Raw genomic sequence first — 20,536 nt, 5'->3', positions numbered from 1 at the left:
TTTTTTTGGTGGGGAAATTGGGGTTAAGTGACTTTCCCAGGGTTACACAGCTACTAAGTGTCAAGTGACTGAAGCTGCATTTGAACTCAGGTTCTCCTGAATACAGGGCCGGTGCTTTATCCACTGCACCACCTAGCTGCCCATACATCCTTCATTTTCAAGCAAGATTGAAGGAGAGTCAAATAAATTAGCCTGTGAGAGATTCCAAAAATCACATCTTGTTCAACCACTGAGTGGGTTTATAAGTTCATAGTATTGAATTTAAACTTCTCTTGTGGTATATACTGAAACTTGCTCATTTCCAGTCAAGCTGTGAGAGAATAAAAAAACTTCAAGCTCTCTGTTTCTACTTAAATAATTATATTTTCTGACTGAATATGTCTTATTTTCCTAGTTCTTAAATTGTTTTGGGGCGAATTAGGTCGGGACATTTTGAATGTTGTCTTAAAGGAATTTAAAAAGAATTACATGAGGTCTTGAGAAAGTTAATACATTATCTGATTTGGTTCACACAATCATTCTCAGGTCATGCAGTTCAGCAAACATTTACAAGTACCTAGTATGTGCTTTAAGGACAGTTTCATGGCATAGTGGATAATGAGATGTTTTTGGAGTTCAAATCTTGCTTCTTGTATGTATCTATATGACCATGGTCAAGTTGTGTGCCAGGTACTGTGAAAATCCTCAGAGTTGAGAGGTGGAGGAATAGCAAGGAAACCAGGGTCACCAGATAGTAGAGTACATGGAGGGGAGTAACATGCAAGAAAAATAGAAAGCAGCCTGGCTCTGAAGGGCATTAAAAGTCAGGATTTACCAGGCTAACTTCCATTTCAAACTCCTTGGCTTAGTGTTCAAGATCTTCCTGGATCAGGTTCCAGTCTGATCCAATTAAAATTATATCTCCTACTGTCTTTCTTCACATACCCTATAAAACAGCCAGGCTAGACTACTGTCTATTTTCTGACTATGTCTTACATTTCAGAATGATGGTGCTTTAATCATAAAGTTTCACACTGTTTCTCTCTACCTGCTCCTTTACCCCCTGAGACTTAATTGAATTCTTTTTGTTTTTGTTTTGTTTTGTTTTGTTTTTGTGGGGCAATGAGGGTTGTGACTTTTCCAGGGTCACGCAGCTAGTAAGTGTCAAGTGTCTGAGGCCAGATTTGTTTTTTTTTTTTTGTTTTTGTTTTTAGTGAGGCAATTGGGGTTAAGTGACTTGCCCAGGGTCACACAGCTAGTAAGTGTTAAGTGTCTGAGGCCGGATTTGAACTCAGGTCCTCCTGACTCCAGGGCTGGTGCTTTATCCACTGTGCCACCTGTCCCCCAATTGAATTCTTTATTAATCTTTCAGTGCCCAGCTCAAATAGACAATGATTTCTCTTATCACAAGATCAATCAACGAGCATCTATTAAGTGCCTAGTATATGCCAGCCATTGTGCTTCAGATACAGATACAAATGTTAAATATCCTCTGTGGTTGAGGAGCTTATGATCTATCTGAGACAGCATGGAAATGTCTAGTTATATTATGCAAACATTTCTGAGGAAAGGTGGTTAAGGAAAGGTTTCATATAGTAGGTGGCATTTAAAGTGAACCTTGGGGGCAGCTAGGTGGCTCAGTGGATAAAGCACCAGCTAGCACTGGCCCTGGATTCAGGAGGACCTGAGTTCAAATTCGACCTCAGACACTTGACACTTACTAGCTGTGTGACATTGTGCAAGTCACTTAATCCCCATAGTCCCATAAAACAAAACAAAACAAAACAAAACAAAACAAAAATAAAGTGAACCTTGAGGATTCTAAATCTAGAGATTCTAAACAAGGCAGAGAGGAGGAGAGAGTACATTCCAGTCACAGGAAATAGCCATTGCAAAGACATAGGAATGAAATGGAGTTTGGAGCCCAGTTTGGTTTGACTGGAATATGCTTAGATGGGAGTAATGCGAAGTCAAGGTAGTTTGGAGCTAGATTGTGCAGAGCTTTGAACACCCAATAGTGGAGTTTATGTTTATGTCGTTTCCCTGTAATTACTGTCCCTCCTTGAACCTTAGTGATGGATCATAAGTGCCTTCTCAATCATCAGAGGAAAAACAGCTATATGATTCTAATGTCAATTGCATTTTACTGTCTTCTAATCCTTTGAAAGTTGGTAATCTATTTACGATCTGTATGTGGATCCTTCATTAATCAACATATCCTCATTCCTGCACCTAACATATTCTAGATGTCTGCATTCTCTGACATTTACATAGGGCTTATAAAAGAGCTATAAAACAATTTTTGTATTTTGGTCAACCCTTACAACCCTTACAATAATCTGAGAATGACAGCACCAATACTGAGACTTAAAGAGAGGAAGAAATATCCTTTTCAGGGCTACACAACAAGTGTCAGAGCCTGAATTCAAAGCCAGATCTTTCCTGAATCAGCTATGCCATGCTGCTTCTAATGCTCATACACTGGCACAATTACAAACAGACATCCTGCAAATAATTTAATAGTCTGTCCAACAATATGAATCAGTTGAGCATCCTTTGGTAGTACTATCTGGCTGCTGCTTCTCAGAAATATCATTGATCAGTCACTTCAGTCGTTATTTTGGTAGCAAAAACTAACAATCTAGTTCAAGTATTTTACATTATTTTTGCCTTTTGAGGGTATCTGAAGACCTAGGAACTTGACATTTCAAACAAAATAATGAGCCATGAATACTTGACTGAATACCCTTCCACATGATGTGAATTAGCTCAAGATGAATTGCTGCAAACTTACTGTGTTTATTTTTCTCCTACCCTTCCTGCATTGGAGAATGTCTGCTGAGTTGAAACATATAGAGGATATAATTGAATATGGGTGCCAGGTTTCATAGGGCTCATCAATAGGAGGCAGGGAACTGTGTCAGCAAATGACTTTATATTCTCTCTATTTAATTACATCAGTAGGCATTAAAATTAAGATATGCCAGGAGTCATTGCAGTCAACAATCCAAAACCACTGCTTATGGCAAGACTTAGATAATACATTATGAGGAACTAAAGAGAATTTGTCTTTTCAGTGTCCATCAGATGCCCACAACGGGAAGCTCTCTGGCCAGAGCCCAGGAAGGAGCATTTGTACCAGTGGCCACTCTTTTGGTACAGGACAAATACATTCTCTCAAAACTAACACTGTTGGCTACAGACATCATCTATACTGTGCACAGGATGCTTTTCCATTTGAGGCATGCTGCTGTTTTAATGGAGCAATAGGAATCTTTTGATATTGGAAAGGTGACTGGTAGGCAAATTAGATTTAAGCAAAGCAGAGTTGCTCAGAGTTGTCAGCTTAACTCTCTCTTCCGGAATCATAGGAGTCCAGGGGCAAGACTGGTGATCAAAGATGGCTGGTGGCTCAGGATTTAGTAGATGACCTTGGCATCTTTGATGTCTGACCAAACTTTGAAATTAGACTTTAAGTAGATGGGGAAACAACAACAATAATAACCAGCAGTTAGTGCAAAATATATATTATTTTATTTTATCCTGGTCATCATAATCCTGTGACATAAGTGCTATTATCATCCCTGTTTTTTTATGAAGCATTTGTGTCAGATATCAGTTAGATGACTTTCCCAGCATCGCACAACTAGCAGATGTCTGAAGCTGGAATTGGATCTTTCTACTGTGCAATCTAGCAGCCAAAGGAAAGTGATTATATGATCCCAAACTGGCCAAACTTTTACAATTACCAGTAAGTAGTCCTTTTTCCCCTTCAAACTGAATAATACCATCATAAAATTTTGGTGCTTTAATTTCTATCCAAATGGAATTGTCAGTTCTTTTTATCATGTTCAACTTTTTCCTATTAAAATTGTTTATCATTATACTTCAAGGATATATACTGTAATAAATCTAGGTATTCCTTCCACCTATGAAACTTTTCTGTGTCTTAGCAAATGATCTTCAATAATTATGCAGTCAGGAGAAAAATTATCTGATGGCCAGTCTTCTGGTGATGGACCTCTCCAAATTGAGTTGTGCTGGATGACACACACATAGGGTAAACCCCCATTCAAATCTTTTGAGTTGTCTGAGCTTTGCCACAGAATATAGTCTTTAAGACCTGGGGACTAGCTCTTTGCAAAACATATAAAATATATACGTTGTAAGTGGAAGGAAGGTAATCTCAGGGAAGGCAAAAAACCCAAAATACAACAACTCTACCATCTTTATAATGCATTAGTATAAGTACTTTATAATATGTATATATGAAATATAATATACATTATATAAAATATATAAAGCACTTTTAAATGTTATTTCATCTGAACCTCACAGCAACACTGTGAGGTTAGGCAGTACAAGTTTTGTCTTCATTTTGCATATGAGAAAATCAAAGCTTAGATTAAGTGACTTGGCCCAAAAGGTACATCGTTGTACATGGTAGAGGAGCAATTTGACATTAAGTCCATTATTATGTACAAGGCTATGTCATGAAAGAAGAAAAAAATACAGTGCTAACACATACAGATTACTACAATACAAGGTAGAGTTTGATGTGGGCAAAGGAAATATTTAAAATACTTGAAGAAAGATTCTTTAAAGCATAATTTTTTTACTTTGGTTCTCAAGTATAGGTATTGAAATATATGAACAAGTGAGATAATATTTATAAAGCACTTTGTGAACCTCAAATCACCAAATAAATGCTATCATCATCATTATTGTTATTTGCATAAAAAAGAAAATGAAGATATATGATGAAACCAATCAACAAAATAAGAGATTGTAAATGATTGTATCTGTAGTTTTCATGGTTTCCCACTCATCAATCCCATCCCAAAAGATTTGTGTAATGACTTGAACATAGGGTACTTACAGTATCCTTGTTTTCCTAGTCTTGGGTGATTTGAGGAGGGATAGATCACTTTCATCTCAATGGTTCAGCCAAAAGGTGATACCTAACTGGAGTCTGGAAAGAAGATTTTGACAGGTTGAGAGGAGGGGGTATGCTTATTCTGGGCCTCATGAATGGTTTCTACAAATGCATGGAGATACAGTAATCATGCCAATATTCTTTTTATGTAGGTACTTCAGCTGCCTTTGCTATTGAATCTTAAATAAACATGTAGAAGGGTGGCTTGGTTTAGGAAAGGCTGGAACATTTCTCTTGAACCATTAATTGCCAAATTATCTGCCAAGGAGAGCTTTATTTTTCTACTAGCATTAGTTTTTAACATGGAAGATTAGCTATTTTCACCTTTACAATATGCTTAGCCTCAGGGGATTGAGAACAACAATACACTGCCATATTGCTTGTGTAACAAATTATCTTGTGACAATTATGTAGCTAATTTGGAGGACGGCATTTATATGCAAGATTACTTTCCAGATATGAAAATACCAAAAGAATTTTATAGTCATGCTTATAGTACTGTTTCCTTTTGATATTTTTATAAAAGAAAAGATCAAAATTACTAATATCAATGAAAAATCCCTGCATATATGAAATTTTTTTTTCTTTTGAATTTCTTTTGAAATTTGAAAGTATATTTGTCTAGAAGGAAATGCTTTAACTTCTTAGAATTTCAAAAGAAAAGAACCTGAGAATAGAACTTTGCTGTGTTTTTGTGTCCCCTAGTTGATAAGGTGGTGATGGGATTCCGTATGTGGGATATTTTTTTTTAACCTTAGACTATAGGGAATTTAAATCTCTCTCTCTCTGTATATACATGCACAGATATATGCCACAGGTTCTAAATTTTTATCATATCTAATTTAAACTAATTACTTTTGGACCTTGTAAAAGGCCTCTTATTCCTTATTACCTCACAGGGACATTTCCATTTAAATCTACCTCTTAAATTATTTACAGAAGATGGCAGTTGGGGAACCTACTGTATTGTGTCCCAGGAGCCAAAGGTCACTTTGCTGTGCTTCCTTGATTCATTTGGTAATCTGATATAGTGCTTAGCTAGCTGCTTCCTATGTAGTCCTAGGGGAATAGCGGAAGATGAGTATTTTCTCTCTTATTTTCCTACCTTTCTCTGTCTCTCCCCATATCACATTTTTTCTACATATCTAGCTTCAGACTCCTCAATTCAATTTGCCCTTTCAGATTTGCCTGAGTGAGTAGGGACAAGGAAAAGGAGAAAATTGAGGGTTACTGTGCTTGTTTGTGGACCTGAAGATCAGAGGAACTGCTGGTCCTTGACCTTAGTCTCTTCTCTTGGCTGATTGCTTCCCACTGCCGTCTAAGGTAATTTTCCATTATCCTCTTGTCCATGGAAACATTATCCTCTCTGCCAAGAGCCTTAAAAAAATCAGGTATCAAACTTAATAAACTACATATGCCTCATTTATCTGGAGTTCAGTCTTCAAGCATCCCACCTCATTGTGCTCCCAGGACCGTGTGATGGAGGAAGAGAGAAAAAAATACCTCAGATAATGGTCTTAAAGCCCTTGCAACATTTTGCTCAGTGTAGTACAGTGCAAAGAGGGTTGGAATTGGAAACAGGGGATGTGTGTCTGAACCGTACTTAAAACACTTATAGGAACAGGACTGTGGACGAGTTACTTAACCTCCCTGAGACTCTTCCTTTTTCTGAAAAAGGAGTGCAGTGATACTTAGCTAACTATCTCACAGGCTTGTGAGTAAAGCATATTACAAATGGGCAAGTGCTACATAAATGAGTTATTTACTCCGTAGGCCCTCATGCACAGTGTTGTTGGCTTTTATTTTATGTCCCTTTAAAAAAAAACAACAAGATTAATCACTTGTTTTCACAGACCACAGTGGATTAGGAACAGCAAATTAGTAGGTGAATGGGTGAATGAAAAGGAGAGTAGAGGAATAGTCATTTAAGGAGGAATCAGAAAAACTAAAAGTTAGCACAGAATTCTATTAGCACCCAGTAATATAGTTGAGCAGCTGTGTGGTACTGTGTATAGAGTGCTGGGCCTGGAGTCAGGAAGATTCATCTTCCTGAATTCAAATCTGGCCTCAGACACTTACTAGTTGTGTGACCCTGGGCAAGTCATTTAACCCTGTTTGTCTCAGTTTTTTCATATGTAAAATGAGCTGGAGAAGGAAATGTCAAAATACTCTAGTATCTTTGCCAAGAAAACCCCAAATAGGATCACAAAGAATCAGACATGCCTGAAAGAGACTGAACAATAACAACAGCATACCAGTAGTTTGTTATGATTCTCTCATCAAGAAAATGTTCAATATTATTGGTTTAAGAGGAAAGGCAATAAAAAGCATATGTTAGGAAATTTTTTCATAAGAACTGTTTGAAGGAATCCCCTTCAGTTATCTGGAATATTTATTCTAGAACATTTCCTTGTTTAGTAATGTGATTAGTTCAGGATAGAGTTTGCTTCTGTTTTTTCTTTTTGTTTTTGTTTTTGTTTTTGTTTTTACCCAGGAAAATATCCGTAAGTTGGAAGGGACAAAGAGAAGGAAAGGATAATAGGGAGTTGGTACCCAAGATAAGTATACAGACAGTAATAGAGCAGCACCTTGGTGTTTGTCTTCAGGCCCAGATAAACTACATGTAAAGGTACTGAAAAAATTGATGAGCAGCATGGCTGAGCTACCATCAGTGACCTTTGAAAGAGGCAACTGTGGATAGGGATCTGGATTTGGGGTCAGTAAGATCCAAGTTCAGACACAGCCTCAGATACTTATTAGCTAGATGATCCTGGGCAAATCATTTAACCTTGCTGTGTCTCAGTTTCCTTATTTATAAAATGAGGTGGGGGACTTCTAGGTGTCACAGTGGATAAAGCACCTGCCCTGGATTCAGGAGGACCTGAGTTCAAATATGGCCTCAGACACTTGACACTTACTAGCTGTGTGACCCTGAGCAAGTCACTTAACCCTCATTGCCCTGGAAAAAGACCAAAAAACCTCCCAAAACCAATGACTATAAAATGAGGGGGTTAGCCTTATGGTCCTGTGGAAGAGTGTGGTGAATGGCAAATGTACTGCAGGACTGAAGAAGGACAAATATTGCCCCCCCCCCGCCTTTTTTTAAAGACACAGTGAACATCTAGAAAAGAAGCATGATCACAAATAGGTAGCATGGCTTCATCCAGATAAAGTCACAACAAACTAACATTTTTTTTTTTTTGACAGGGTCACTAGAAATCCTTTGACAAAGATTTTTATGTGTTTCTTATGGGCTAGATAATAGATAAGTTCGAATAAAACTGACTGAATGGCCAGACTCAAAGAATGACCATTAATGGTTTAATATCTTCTCGAAAGGAGGCCCCTGGTAGAGTGATGATCTCTGCTTGGATGACTTGGATAAAGGCATAAATAGGAGGCTTATGGAATTTATGATAGCACAAAGCCAGTCAGGACAGGCTCTGCATGCAAAATGATCTCAATAGATTAGAATATTGCAATAAATGTTTAAAAATAAATTTTAATTATTTTACTTGATTTGGAAAAATCAATTTTAGAATTGGGGAAACATAGCAGTTAACCTGAAGTTGAGCCTCAGGTTTCAGTAAATTTGCAAACTCTGAGTCAGGAATGATATAGCATCCCCAAAAGCTAATTTAAACTTGTATTGAGAGGCTGTCTCCAGATGATAATCCCACCACAATCTGCCTTAGGCCACATTATATTAAGTTCTAGGGGCCATGTTTGAGAAAGGACATTGATTAAACTGGACATATTAGAGAAAAGGATAACTTAGATGATGAAGGGTCCCAAAATTGATTGAAGGTACTGTTAAATTGGTCAAAAGTCTACTTGGGGAGGGGTCTAATTCTTTCTGTCTTTTAATTATTTCAAAGGCTATCATATGGAAGTGGGATTGGGTTTATCCTGTTTGTCCCTAGAGGGAAGAACTGGGGGAAATGGTTCAAAATTGTAAAGAAATACATTTAGTACTGATTTAAGAGGAAGTTTACTAATAATTGTTGCTCTTCCCCACATTGTAGGATGGATTCTCTTTTCTGGTAGTGGGTTTGTGACAGTGGAGGTCTTCAAAGCAAAGGCTGGATGATCACTCATTATACATGTTGTAGGAGGGATTCTTATTCAGTTATGGGTTGGGCTATTCAGAAATTCTATAATCTTATGGTATTAGCTACTTATATAAAAGATCTATGAACCCTTGCTTAATTAATCGGACAATTCAGAGCCATTAACATTACTACCAATAACTTTAGATAAGTTAGTTAAACAAACCTTTGTTCAAGTAGTTCTGTATTTCACTTTTCTAACTCATCAAAGCAGATTTCTTAAAGTCTAAATCTATATCAAGGGTTGTTATTTTATTTACTGGGGTTACTAGAAGGCAAGTACATCCATTTCACTCAAGATAACTCCATTTGGATATGTTGACTTTTCAGTAGTTCTTAATGGCTCTTAAAGTTTTTGTTGATCCTAGATAAGAAAGACTTGTCATTTATAGGTGCTTAACATATATGTGTACACACTAAAGTTTATACCTATTTTTGGTACTGACATTGCTTATACATATATACTAGTGTGTATGTTTATGTATGTGTGTATTGGTATATGCGTATACATGTATATATACACACATGTGTATTTATGTGTATATGATGGTATATATACACAGAGAATGGTACATATATGCAGGAATATTCATGTATGTTTAGGTACATGTATGTATATGCGACATATAGCCATTTCAGTTCCTTCTGTTTTTTGTTCCTTTGCCATGTATTAATTTAATAAATATATAATTATAATATTTATAATTATTACATAATTATAAATAAAATTCTCATATAATAATTTATCATTATTACAATGATTAAATCACTCTGCTGGGCACTTGGAAACTGCTAAAAAAGACAAGGCTGTTGTCCTCAAGAACTATTTGTTCTAACGAGGAAAACCACATGCACGCAAATAACCACAGTATGAAACAGAATATTATCATGGTCTGAGAAAGGTATGGTGATACTTGCATTCATAGGAGGGCAAAAGACTTTTTGGCTATGGGAAACAAGAAGGAAATAACATTTTAAACTTGTCTTAGAGACCGTATTGAAGATACGGTCTGAGAGCATTTCAGAAACAAGGAAGGGAGAGCAGAATCATTGGAGTGTAAATGGGGACAGAAAAATAACAAATATGTTTTTGAGATAACTAGTTTAGTTTGACTGACTCTTTTTACACTTGAAGGTGAGAAGTGTATGAGAGAGCTGGAAAGGTCGATTGCAAAGGGCCTTAAAGATATTGTACTTTATTGGAGGACCCTTACTTTTAGATTATTATTGTTGTTTAGTTGCTTTCAGTCGTGTCAGACTCTTTGTAACCCCTTTTGGGGTTTTCTTGGCAAAGATAATGGAGTGGTTTGTCATTTCCTTCTCCAGCTCATTTTACAGATGAGGAAACTGAGACCAACAGGGTTAAGTGACTTGTTAGGGCCACAGAGCTAAGTGTCTGGGGCCAGATTTGAATTCAAGAAGATGAGTCTTCCTGACTCCAGGCCTGGGGCTCTGTCCACTGGGCCCCACCTAGCTAGAATATTTTAGAATACTCTCATTGTTATTCTGAAGGAATTGACATTAAAAAAATTACAAACTATGCTTTCAACTGCCTAACAAAATTGACTCGTTTAAGTTTCACCATTTGTTTCCATTGGTATATAACATATATATATAACCTGGATAATCAATAATTGAAAAATGAAGAATTGGTTTTATTATACTAATGAACCCTGATTTCTTGGTAAATGAAAACATAGGTTAAGGGTTCTTAATATGCCTTCCTTCCCCCTCTATTGATAGATTTCAGGGGGGTCAGTGAAATTGGATAGAAAAAATTTACATATTTTCTCCAATTTTCTCCATATTTTCCTTTGTAATCATATGTATTTTATTTTATGCATTTAAAAATAATATTCTGCGAAATGGGTCCATAGGTTTTATCTGACCGCCAAAGGTGCATATACAAAAATGTTCAAGGACTTCTGTATAAGTCTATGAATTTCTAATGTCCCTCCCACTCTCAACTTTCTATGAGTTGGGTCATTTTATTGCTTAAAAACTACTAAAATGAAGCTGTTCTGCCATAGTTTATCTTAAAGTCATTTTCTAGCTAGCAGTCTCTTAGAGTCTTGCTTAATGTGAATGTGTAATTGATGGCATTCCCAACATTCATTTTTCTTGGAGGACTGAAGGGTTTTTGCTTAAAATATCACAGAACTGCAATATGTGTATGGTGCAAAGTCCTGCTCTTGGGACATTACTTCCCCAGATCCATTTTCACCTACATTTTTCTCTTTATACCTATTTTCATTTTACTCTTCCGTTTTTATTAGTGATATGCAAAGAAAGCAAATAAGACTGAGCTCTTTAGGCTTTTTAGTGTTCCCCTGACAGCAATCTGCATTGTTATACAAAAGCTCAATATGCAAAGGGGGCATTGACCTGGGACTGCATATGAAAAGTGCTATTGGCTCTAATAGCATAAAGGACATAAAGGTCATGATCCTCCTTTATCCTTTTGAAAATTTTTATTTATTTAATTTTTGTATCACCTTCCTTGCCCAGTATATCCATCCCTTCTCCCACACAGACAGCCATCTCTTATAACCAAGATTAAGAGAAGAGGGAAAAAAGTACTTCAGCAAAACTAGTCAGCACAGAAATTCAATCATTTTCAGATGTCCCACTTCCATTGTCCCCCAAGTCTGCAAATAAGAGATGGCGGTATATTCTCCTATCTCTTCTTCATGGTCATATGTTGACCATGGGTTTATCACTGCCATAGGTCAGTTCTCCATTCACAAATGTTGCCCCAGAACTGGGTGACTGGGGTGAATAATAGTATTGGAAGGTGTAGTTCTGTGTTGCTAACATAACACACATTAATTCTGGGGCAGTATGACTAGTCAGAACTGTGACTGGAGAATGGAACAGGTGGAGAGCGTTCTAAGTACCATTGCCATATTTATCTCTTAAGGGATGGGGGAACGGTGATGGTTGATGCTCTCTTTTTGCACCCTGTCTGCTGGTGGCAGGGAGTGTTAGCCAGACAGTCCATGATAGATGTCTTTGCCTCCCCACTGCCAAGTGTGGTCTGATAGCTGTATTAACCTAGTTAGGAATATAGCCACTTGGATTTATGCATTCAGGTAATTCTCTGCAATCGAATCTAAGAATCTTGCATATAAAAATATTCCTTGAAGTCTGATTATAAATTCACTCATTTCTTATTTGCTTGTTTAGGAATTAGTAGTTTCCAGAGACACTTGCATTTTCCCAGCCCTCTGAGAGGGAGTTCAGAAGTTTGCTCTGCCACTGAGATATCTGCTGTGGAAAGGCGGAGATTTCAACCTCCAATGCGGAGCCTTTAGTATGTGAGAGAGCCTATCGAATTTCACTCCAGTGCTTACTGTGTAATACAAGCAATAGCCACGCAGCCTGTTTTATTGTTTGGAGAGTCCTTCTGGAGATCCCTAGCTTTTCATAGAGGGGAAGGCGGAAAAGGAGGGTTCATGATTGAGCTGTTCCAGTGTGAAGGAACGGAGCACTTTGATTCTTCTCCAGTAACCTGTTTGGGTGGGAGAACTATTGCTTTGGTGGCAGATCGTCAAACTGGGACCCTAAGTTAAAAGTGAGCCTTTATTCCCCAGGGCAAGGAGGAGTTCTTTCCTTATGCAACAGCAGGCTGGATTTCAGTCCCTGTGGGAGAAAGATGCCTGGGAGAGGAGTAAGATTACTGTCTTGGAGGCTAGGTGCACAAGGAACAAATGGGTGTGCTTTGGTGCTATACTGCACAAAGTCCTAACAAGTTTTTCTGAAACCAAGATTCTGCTTCGTTCTGATTGTTTTTCTTTTCTTCTCTTATGTTTGGCTGTGGATGAAACATCCCCGAGGAAAAGGACTTGGGAAGATTTTATCAACTTAGTGACCAAGTGCCAAAGAAGTGGGACTAGTTCAAACACATTGTTGCTCTTTACTCATTTTTCTGGGTACCCCCTTCGGACTCTGCCCTTACTCCCTCCTCTCACTCTTTTAAAGGGATGGCCAGAAGGAACCCTTTTGGCTTTTGCTCTGAATGTTGCCTAACTAACTAGTGGGAAGGTGAGGAGAGCACTTTGTTAAAGGACCAGGAGCAACTTTTGGAAAGACAGCTTCTTGTTTAGGCTCCGTTCTGTGTACAGTAAATTCTGATGTAAAAGAAGATGAAAAAGGAGTGTGCTTCAGGTTCCTTCAGACTCAAGCCAAACTCAGGTTCTCTCTCACGTGCTGTAAGCTGGATCAATTTCTCCTCCTTGTCCCGGCAGACAAAGAGGTTGTTTCGCAGTGATGGGGAGCTTTCAATATGTGGGCAGCAGGTAGAAGATGATGATGAAAACTGGATCTACCGAACTCAGCACAGAAAAGGTGACCACTTTATTCTGGATTTGTTATTTAGAGTTCTTTTGTTTAGGACAATAATTGGACTTTATAATTTTTGTTTTATGCATCTCTTAAGACGGTTTTCAGTGGCATTTGCTTACATGCAATTTGCTCCCAAGAAGCTTGACCTCTTGTCCTCCTAAGGTAAAACAAAATGTGTCCCCCTTTCATCTTTAGCTCTCCCCACCAAATCTACATTTGTGGAATATTAAATATCACAGAGCACAACCACAATTTTATTTGAGTCTTATAAGGACTGGCATTAGAAAGTAAGGCTTTTTCCTGGAATAATGCATTGTGAGAATTCATGGCACTCATAGCTTACCTTGTACAATTATGGCGTCTTCCTTATAAGGAGATATCCAGTGAGTTATATACAATCTCATCAGTTCATATTACAATCTTTCCAGATACAAATTAAACAGGTGATAGTACCTTGAATTGAGGAAAATTAGCTGCATAGTGGGAAAGGGACTTGGTTTCAGGTCTCACAGTCAGTAGGAGATCTGAATCAAGGAATTGGAATTAAGTTCTTTTCCTGGTACCGGTCTTGTGTTCTTTTTCCTGGATTAGACCATATGCTACCTCCCTTAAATGTGTAGAAAAAAAGTAATCTTCTAGCTGGAAATGTGGAACATAACTCAGTGTTAATAAATATCCTCTTTTTTGTTGTTGTTTAGAATTTCTAAGATTTTGCCCCACTGTGGTTAAGGACTTTTTGGTGGGGACTGAATGCCTAAGTTGTAAAATGGTCTCTCCTTTCTGTGTAAGGCTCTGCATGGTCTGGGAGCACTGTGTTACTCTGACAAAGGAGCCTAGTGCAGGCATTCCGCATGACTGTGTTCCATTGCTTATCACATTCTTTCCATGATGGCTTTCTCCCTTGTCAGGACCTTTCAGTAACCTGCTCCCTCATTCTCTTGGAGACACAAAATGAATAAATTCAAGGAAACAAACTTTGCTTAATACAGCTCTATATGTTTGTGTCATTGGGGCTTTGGGGATGGGACCAGGAGAGCTGCTTCTTAAATTCTTAAATCTCAGTATATATTATGAGACTGAACAGGTATTAAACTATTAGTTCATTTTCAATTAAGCTGTGGTCTTAGTATTTAATAAGACACATGAGGGACTAATTGTGTCCACTAAACTTGTTGGTTTTGTCTCATACTTGGCTAGCCAACTGTGGTCAGCAGATGAAAACTTAAAATTAAAAGCCTAATTCCAAAGTGCTTTATGATAAAGGACAGACAATAGAATAACATTTGCATTTTTCTTTCCTGACAAGAGCCAGGATGTGAATTTTTGCTTTTTCTAATTTAGGAATAAACCACAGTGGTTTCAGTAATGGATGGGGTGTAACCTTTGTAGCAAAAATGTTAAATTGGTGTATGCAGCAGTGATGTGGAACTAAGAGGATGTAACTAGCAAAGTTAAGAATATTTTTCCATCAAGAAAGTTGTTTCAGTCTTTTCAAAGTAGCTGTTGTTAATAATAATAAATCATTTACATTATGTTTTAGAATTTTTATGAGAGTTTTGTTATGTGTCCTGGGAGAAAGAGATTCTGCTGGACTGGTATGTGTTCGTTTCATTTGAAATCAAACAAATACTGCACACTTGACTTATAAAACATAAGAAGTCATTGTAAAGATCCCAGGAAAGGGGAGGACTTGTTTGTGTAGTTGAACAAATCAGTGTACAAAAGATTGCATCCTTTATCCCTTCTGCTAAGGAGTTGAGTTTGTGAAAGAAGAATAAAGAGTTGTTTTTACAGTGCTTACATTTATATGGTTTCTGAAAACCTCAAGGCATATGAGGTGCAAGCATTCCTTGATATAGGAAGTAGGTTTTCCTGAAAAGTTAATTCTAAGAACATAATTCAGTGTACTACTCCCATTTTAAAAGTTCCTATGTGGCGGCAGCTAGATGGTGTAGTGGATAGAGCACTGGCCCTGGATTCAGGAGGACCTGAGTTCAAATGCAGCCTTGACACTTACTGGTTGTGTGACCCTGGGAAAGTCACTTAACCCTCATTGCCTTGCAAAAAAAAAAAGAAAAGAGAAAAGAAAAAAAAAGTTCCTATGTAAAAAAAGTTCTGCTCCCAGCTTTGATTTACTGTCTCTATGAAAGTTCTTGCAACTCTTGTGTTCTTTTGGAGGACTATGGTTCTGACATTTGTTTATGACTGCATAAAATGAAAAAAATATTTAAGAAAAATTATTGATGGGGCCCAGTTGGTATCAGCGCTAAATGATGGCAGTTCTGAGCTCATTGAGAGGAAGAACCATCTTTTGCCTTTCTTTATATCTCCAGCACTTGGCATAGTGCCTGGCACATACTTGTTGCTTAATCAATGCTTTTGATTGACTGACTGACTGATACATAGTCAGGGCTAATCCTGCCCAATAGGCATGTAGAGTTTGGGGGTTGCAAGTAGGAAGCTGTTGAAGTAATACCACCCAAAGGAACATAGTTTCCTTCTCCTTTCTCTCAGTGACCTCTGACACTCATACACAGACATACCCCTTAATTTACATTTGTTTACTTTTGTTTGACTTATTGACTCAAACTGACCAGAAAACACCAGCTTTGTGGTTCCTTGGTGTACTTCATTACCTTATATGCTGTCTTCTGCACTGAGGCTCCTAGTTATACTTGGGGAGAGAGTAAAGGGGTCCTTCTCCCAAGCTCTTTTACCCAGAGACTGCTGCAGCTCCAGGTTTATTGCCAAACCACAATTCATAGCTCTCTCTGCTACTCATGGGCAGTAATAGTGTGACTGGTATAGTTGCCTTCCATTCTATGAATATAAATTTAAGGAAAAAATGAAATTCTCTATCAATAATCACTTACAGGACACTCAAAGCTTTACAAAGTGCTCATAGATTTAGATTTGGAGGAGACTTGAAGAGGCCATCTAGTTTATCTCCTCATTTTATAGAAGAAACTGAGTCCCAGAGAAGTTAAGTGACTTGCCTGAGGTCACAGGCAGAATGTGAACCCATATCATCTGATTCTAAACTCATGTTCCCATTTTATGATGAAATTCTATCTCCCATAACAAAAGCATACTTCTTCAATTAAATTAATTTCCTCATGGCCATCTAAGGAGGACAGGAAGAACACCAGCCTTGAGACAAAAAATGTGGGTCCAATGCTTTGCTTAGCTACTTAACTGTACAAATCTTCTGTAAAATGGGAATAATAATATTTTCATTAACCATCTCCTAGAGTTTTTTAAAGAAAGAAATCTGTAAACTTTAAATTGCTGTAAAAATGTAAAATGTTGTTATTTAATGATTTTCTCATCTTTACTAGAGGAGAGGGTGGTAATTATATATGTGTTTCAGATTAGATTTAAAATAATCCCTTTGTTGTTGTAGAGTCATTTCAGTCTTGTCCAACTTTTCATAACCCCACTTGGGGTTTTCTTAGTAAAGATACTGGAGTGGTTTACTATTTCCTTCTCCAGCTCATCTTACAGATAAGGAAACTAAAGTAAACAGGGTTAGGTGACTTGCCCAGGGTCACAAAACTAGTAAATCTAGCTGAGGCCAGATTTGAACTCAGGAACATGCGTATTCCTGACTCCAGGTCTGACACTGTATTCACTGTGCTGCCTAGCTAACTGTGGATAACTTCTAACGGAACACCTTTTGTAAGTTCTTGCTCTGATAATTTGTATTTGTTCAGTTTTATTTATTCTTAGATACATAAAAGTGAGAAGATACAAAATGACATATACTCACTTAACATTTAACTATTAATGTTGGCTACATTAATCACTATACCACCACAAGTCTCTAGGCTTTCTTCTATTGTCATTTGTTATGATGTAATGGAAGAGGAAAAAAAAAATGAATTTGGTAGCAGTAACTATCAGCCATCAGATTCTTAAACTGCTACTTTCCAGTGTGATAGCACATTATGTTCCAACTGCACTAGCAATAAAAATCAAGGGTGTGCATCAGTGTCTCTCTTCAGTATTAGGGCCAGTGTACCATGGAATGCTTTATAAGGTGTCTGTGAAGGAAAGTGGAATTCATAATGTGGAAGGTGAGACAATGTGAAGCTTTTTATGAAGAGCTGGAGAATCTGCACTGAGACCGTTTATTCATTCCTTCATTCTTTTCTTCTTTCCTACATTCAACAAATGATTCTCAATATGTGCAAAACATTTCATGAGGTTACAGAAGTAGAGTCTATAAACACTGTACTTATAAACTCCCCCTACATAAAAAAGCTCACTGCTCCCTAACCTCTAAACATGGCAGAAAAACTTAGGGTTTTTAGAGGATTTTGAGTGCAGAAAGAGAGGAAGAAAGTATAGAAGGCAAAGGATTTTAAGAGTTGATCATTGTGCAGTCAGGGTAGCACTCACGAAGTCAGCTCATGTCCTTAGTGTTGTGTTTTCCTTCCATAATCACTACCTTCCTACCCACCCCATTGTGACCCAAATCTACTTTTTACTTAGTTACATTGCATGAAACTCTTCAGATCATAAATTCACTAGGAAAAGGTCTATCAATATGTCTCTAACACATTCTTTTATCCATCAATGACAGTAGAGCCACCACTGCATTTGGAATCTCCTTCCCAGGGTGCTGCATGAGGAAGTGGAAATAGTATTATGAAAAACAAGATCAGAAAAGTAGCTGAACTAAGGCTTAGCAAGTACAGAGGAAGTCCGGACTGGAGATGACACAGTTTAGAACGTGTTGAATCAGTTCACAAGGTGTTTGAAATAGTAGTCCAAAGATTTGGGGGAAAATGTCCTACTATTTTGGGGGGCGGGGTGGGGCAATGAGGATTAAGTGATTTATCCAAGGTCACACAGCTAGTAAGTGTCAAGTGTCTGGGGCTGTATTTGAACCCAGGTCCTCCTGAATCCAGGGCCAGTGCTTTATCCACTGCTCCACCTAGCTTTCCCCAAATGTCCTACATTTAAAAAGATCAATCTAAATCAGTGAATACTGAACTAAATGCCTATCTCTACACATTTTAATGACAATATTTTACATATACATTGAGGGAATTCCTGGCAAAGATATTAGAAAGGAATAGGATGGTTATAACAAATTATATTCTGTCCCAGCATGTATTTTGATAGTTATGATTGAAACTTGTAGAGAATTTAAGGTTCTACTGTGCTCAATTCTTATTGTTGATTTTTTAAAAATTAGATCTGGTAGCACAAAACTCCATCTTAGAGACTCTTCTTCAAAATGGTGTCTACCATAAATATGCCATATTCAAGTCAAATCAGCAAGTATTTAACATATGCTTGTTAAAATCATGCAAAATTCTATCAAACATGTAACTGAGATAACTGTAATCACTATGGGTGTTTTTCTTCCCACTCGTTGGGAATCTACATGGGAAATGTTCATTTAGATCCTATTAAGAATGGGGAATAAAAGACTTGTTTATTGATATAGCCATGTATAAAAATATGTATGCATGTATATTCTATAGCATATAAGGAGCTAGATGGCACCCAGGATAGAATGGTAAATCTAGAGCCAGGAAGACCTGAGTTCAAATCCAGCCTTGAACCCTGGGCTAATTAACTTCTTTAGTTTTCTCATCTATAAAATGGTCAATAATAATAATAATAATAACAACAACAACAACCTACCTCCTATGGTTGTTGTAATGATAAAATGGGATATTTGTAAATGTTTTACAAACCTTAAAGTACTATATAAATGCTAATTATTATAATGGTAAATAATATTGATTCATTTACATCCCCCAGATAAAGGAAGGATAGCACTTTGAATTACAAAATTATGATTGGCAGTAGGTGTTTAGAGAGGAGAGTGGCAATAAGAAATCAGAGATGGTTGTAGAAAGAAAACTGGGTGGGTGACAGAAAAACCCTTTTCCTTGTTCAAAACTGAATTGATTCATGGCCAAGAAATGCAAAGGAAACTTTCCCCATACCCCTTTTGTTCCCTCATAAACCACATGGTCTTCTGTTCCTAAGGGACAGAACTAGGCTGTTATAATTATTGCCATAATTCATATTGATGTGATATGCCTTTATTGATAACTGTCAATGATTTACGACATTTTCCAATGTAAATGAGTTCTAAATTTTCAAATTGTGAACTGTCTACCTTATGTTCAGTCCTTGTCCTCAAGTAGCTTACATTTGTAAGGAGGAAAGACCAAAACAAAGGAAAATTAAATTATAAAAGGTAGTATAGATTGTATCAACTGAGAGGTATGCACAGGAATGCAATGCAATCAAAGACTTTATGCCCTCAACTAACTTTTTCTTAGGCAACATGAAAACAGGAGAAAGCAATCAGAATTTGGGATTGGAATAGGAAGAATGAGGTTCAAATCCCTGGCTCAGCCCAGCTCCTTACTCTCAGTATGATCCTGGACAAGCTGCTTAAATACTCTGGGTCCTGATTTCCTCATCTGTAAAAAGAGGGTTCAACTAGGTGATATAAAATCTTTTCCAGCTCTAGATTTATGATCCTATGATCTTGAATTATTTTGTAATGTTCTTCTGGCCTTTAATATTGTGATGTTTAAAATCTAAATTGTGGTTGCCTTAAATCAGAAGCTTCAGCACCAGTCTAGCCTAGAGTTCCAGCCTGGTTAGGTTCTTCCTGAAGTCCTCCTCCACGAACCTGCTTTAATCAGGAACACACACTAGCAAGCTGTTTGTGGAAGCTTTTTATAGATCTGGAACAGAGGCAGTCCTTACACACTGCTTCAAGGTGATTGGTTGGTGTCATCCAAATCCATTGGCTTTGAAAGTGTTCTCAAGTTGAGTTCACAGTCTAGTTTCTGAGAACAATACCTTCATAAGGGATAGCCAGGTGTGATTACAATCCAATTAACTTGAAGTAGGCTTAATCAGCAGTCAATCACTCTCACTTGATTCAATCAGTATAGATTAATCTCCAGGTGGGTCTTTGAGTATCTGCTAAATCCCATTATTTCATCACATTTCCCCCCCTTTGTTTCTTCTAGGAACAGGTGTTCCTAGATGAAACAGTAAAAAATAACTTTGCCAGTAATCAAATCAAACAATGAAAGTTCTTAAAAATGTGAATTGAGAAGACAAAATTTTTTTAAATCTTCATTTCATCACCTTTTGTATCATCTGCCTAATTATCCTCATGTCA

General features: G+C 37.4%; 1 protein-coding gene across 3 annotated transcripts in view; it reads left to right on the top strand.

Annotated features, from left to right (window-relative positions):
- Positions 1–20,536, top strand: part of NHSL1 (NHS like 1) — a 295,287-nt gene that overhangs the window by 107,149 nt on the left and 167,602 nt on the right. Inside the window, exon 1 of one of the 3 annotated variants that reach the window (XM_044002293.1) lies at positions 13,170–13,371. The exons of the other annotated variants lie outside the window; for them this stretch is intronic. Coding sequence (XP_043858228.1) covers positions 13,170–13,371 — 202 coding nt within the window. Of the gene's footprint in view, positions 1–13,169; positions 13,372–20,536 lie in introns of those variants that run through there. 3 annotated transcript variants of the gene reach the window in all.

The sequence above is a fragment of the Dromiciops gliroides genome, chromosome 4 (genome assembly GCF_019393635.1).
Source record: "Dromiciops gliroides isolate mDroGli1 chromosome 4, mDroGli1.pri, whole genome shotgun sequence".
Taxonomy (NCBI): domain Eukaryota; kingdom Metazoa; phylum Chordata; class Mammalia; order Microbiotheria; family Microbiotheriidae; genus Dromiciops; species Dromiciops gliroides.
This window is presented reverse-complemented; position numbering and strand designations above follow the sequence as displayed.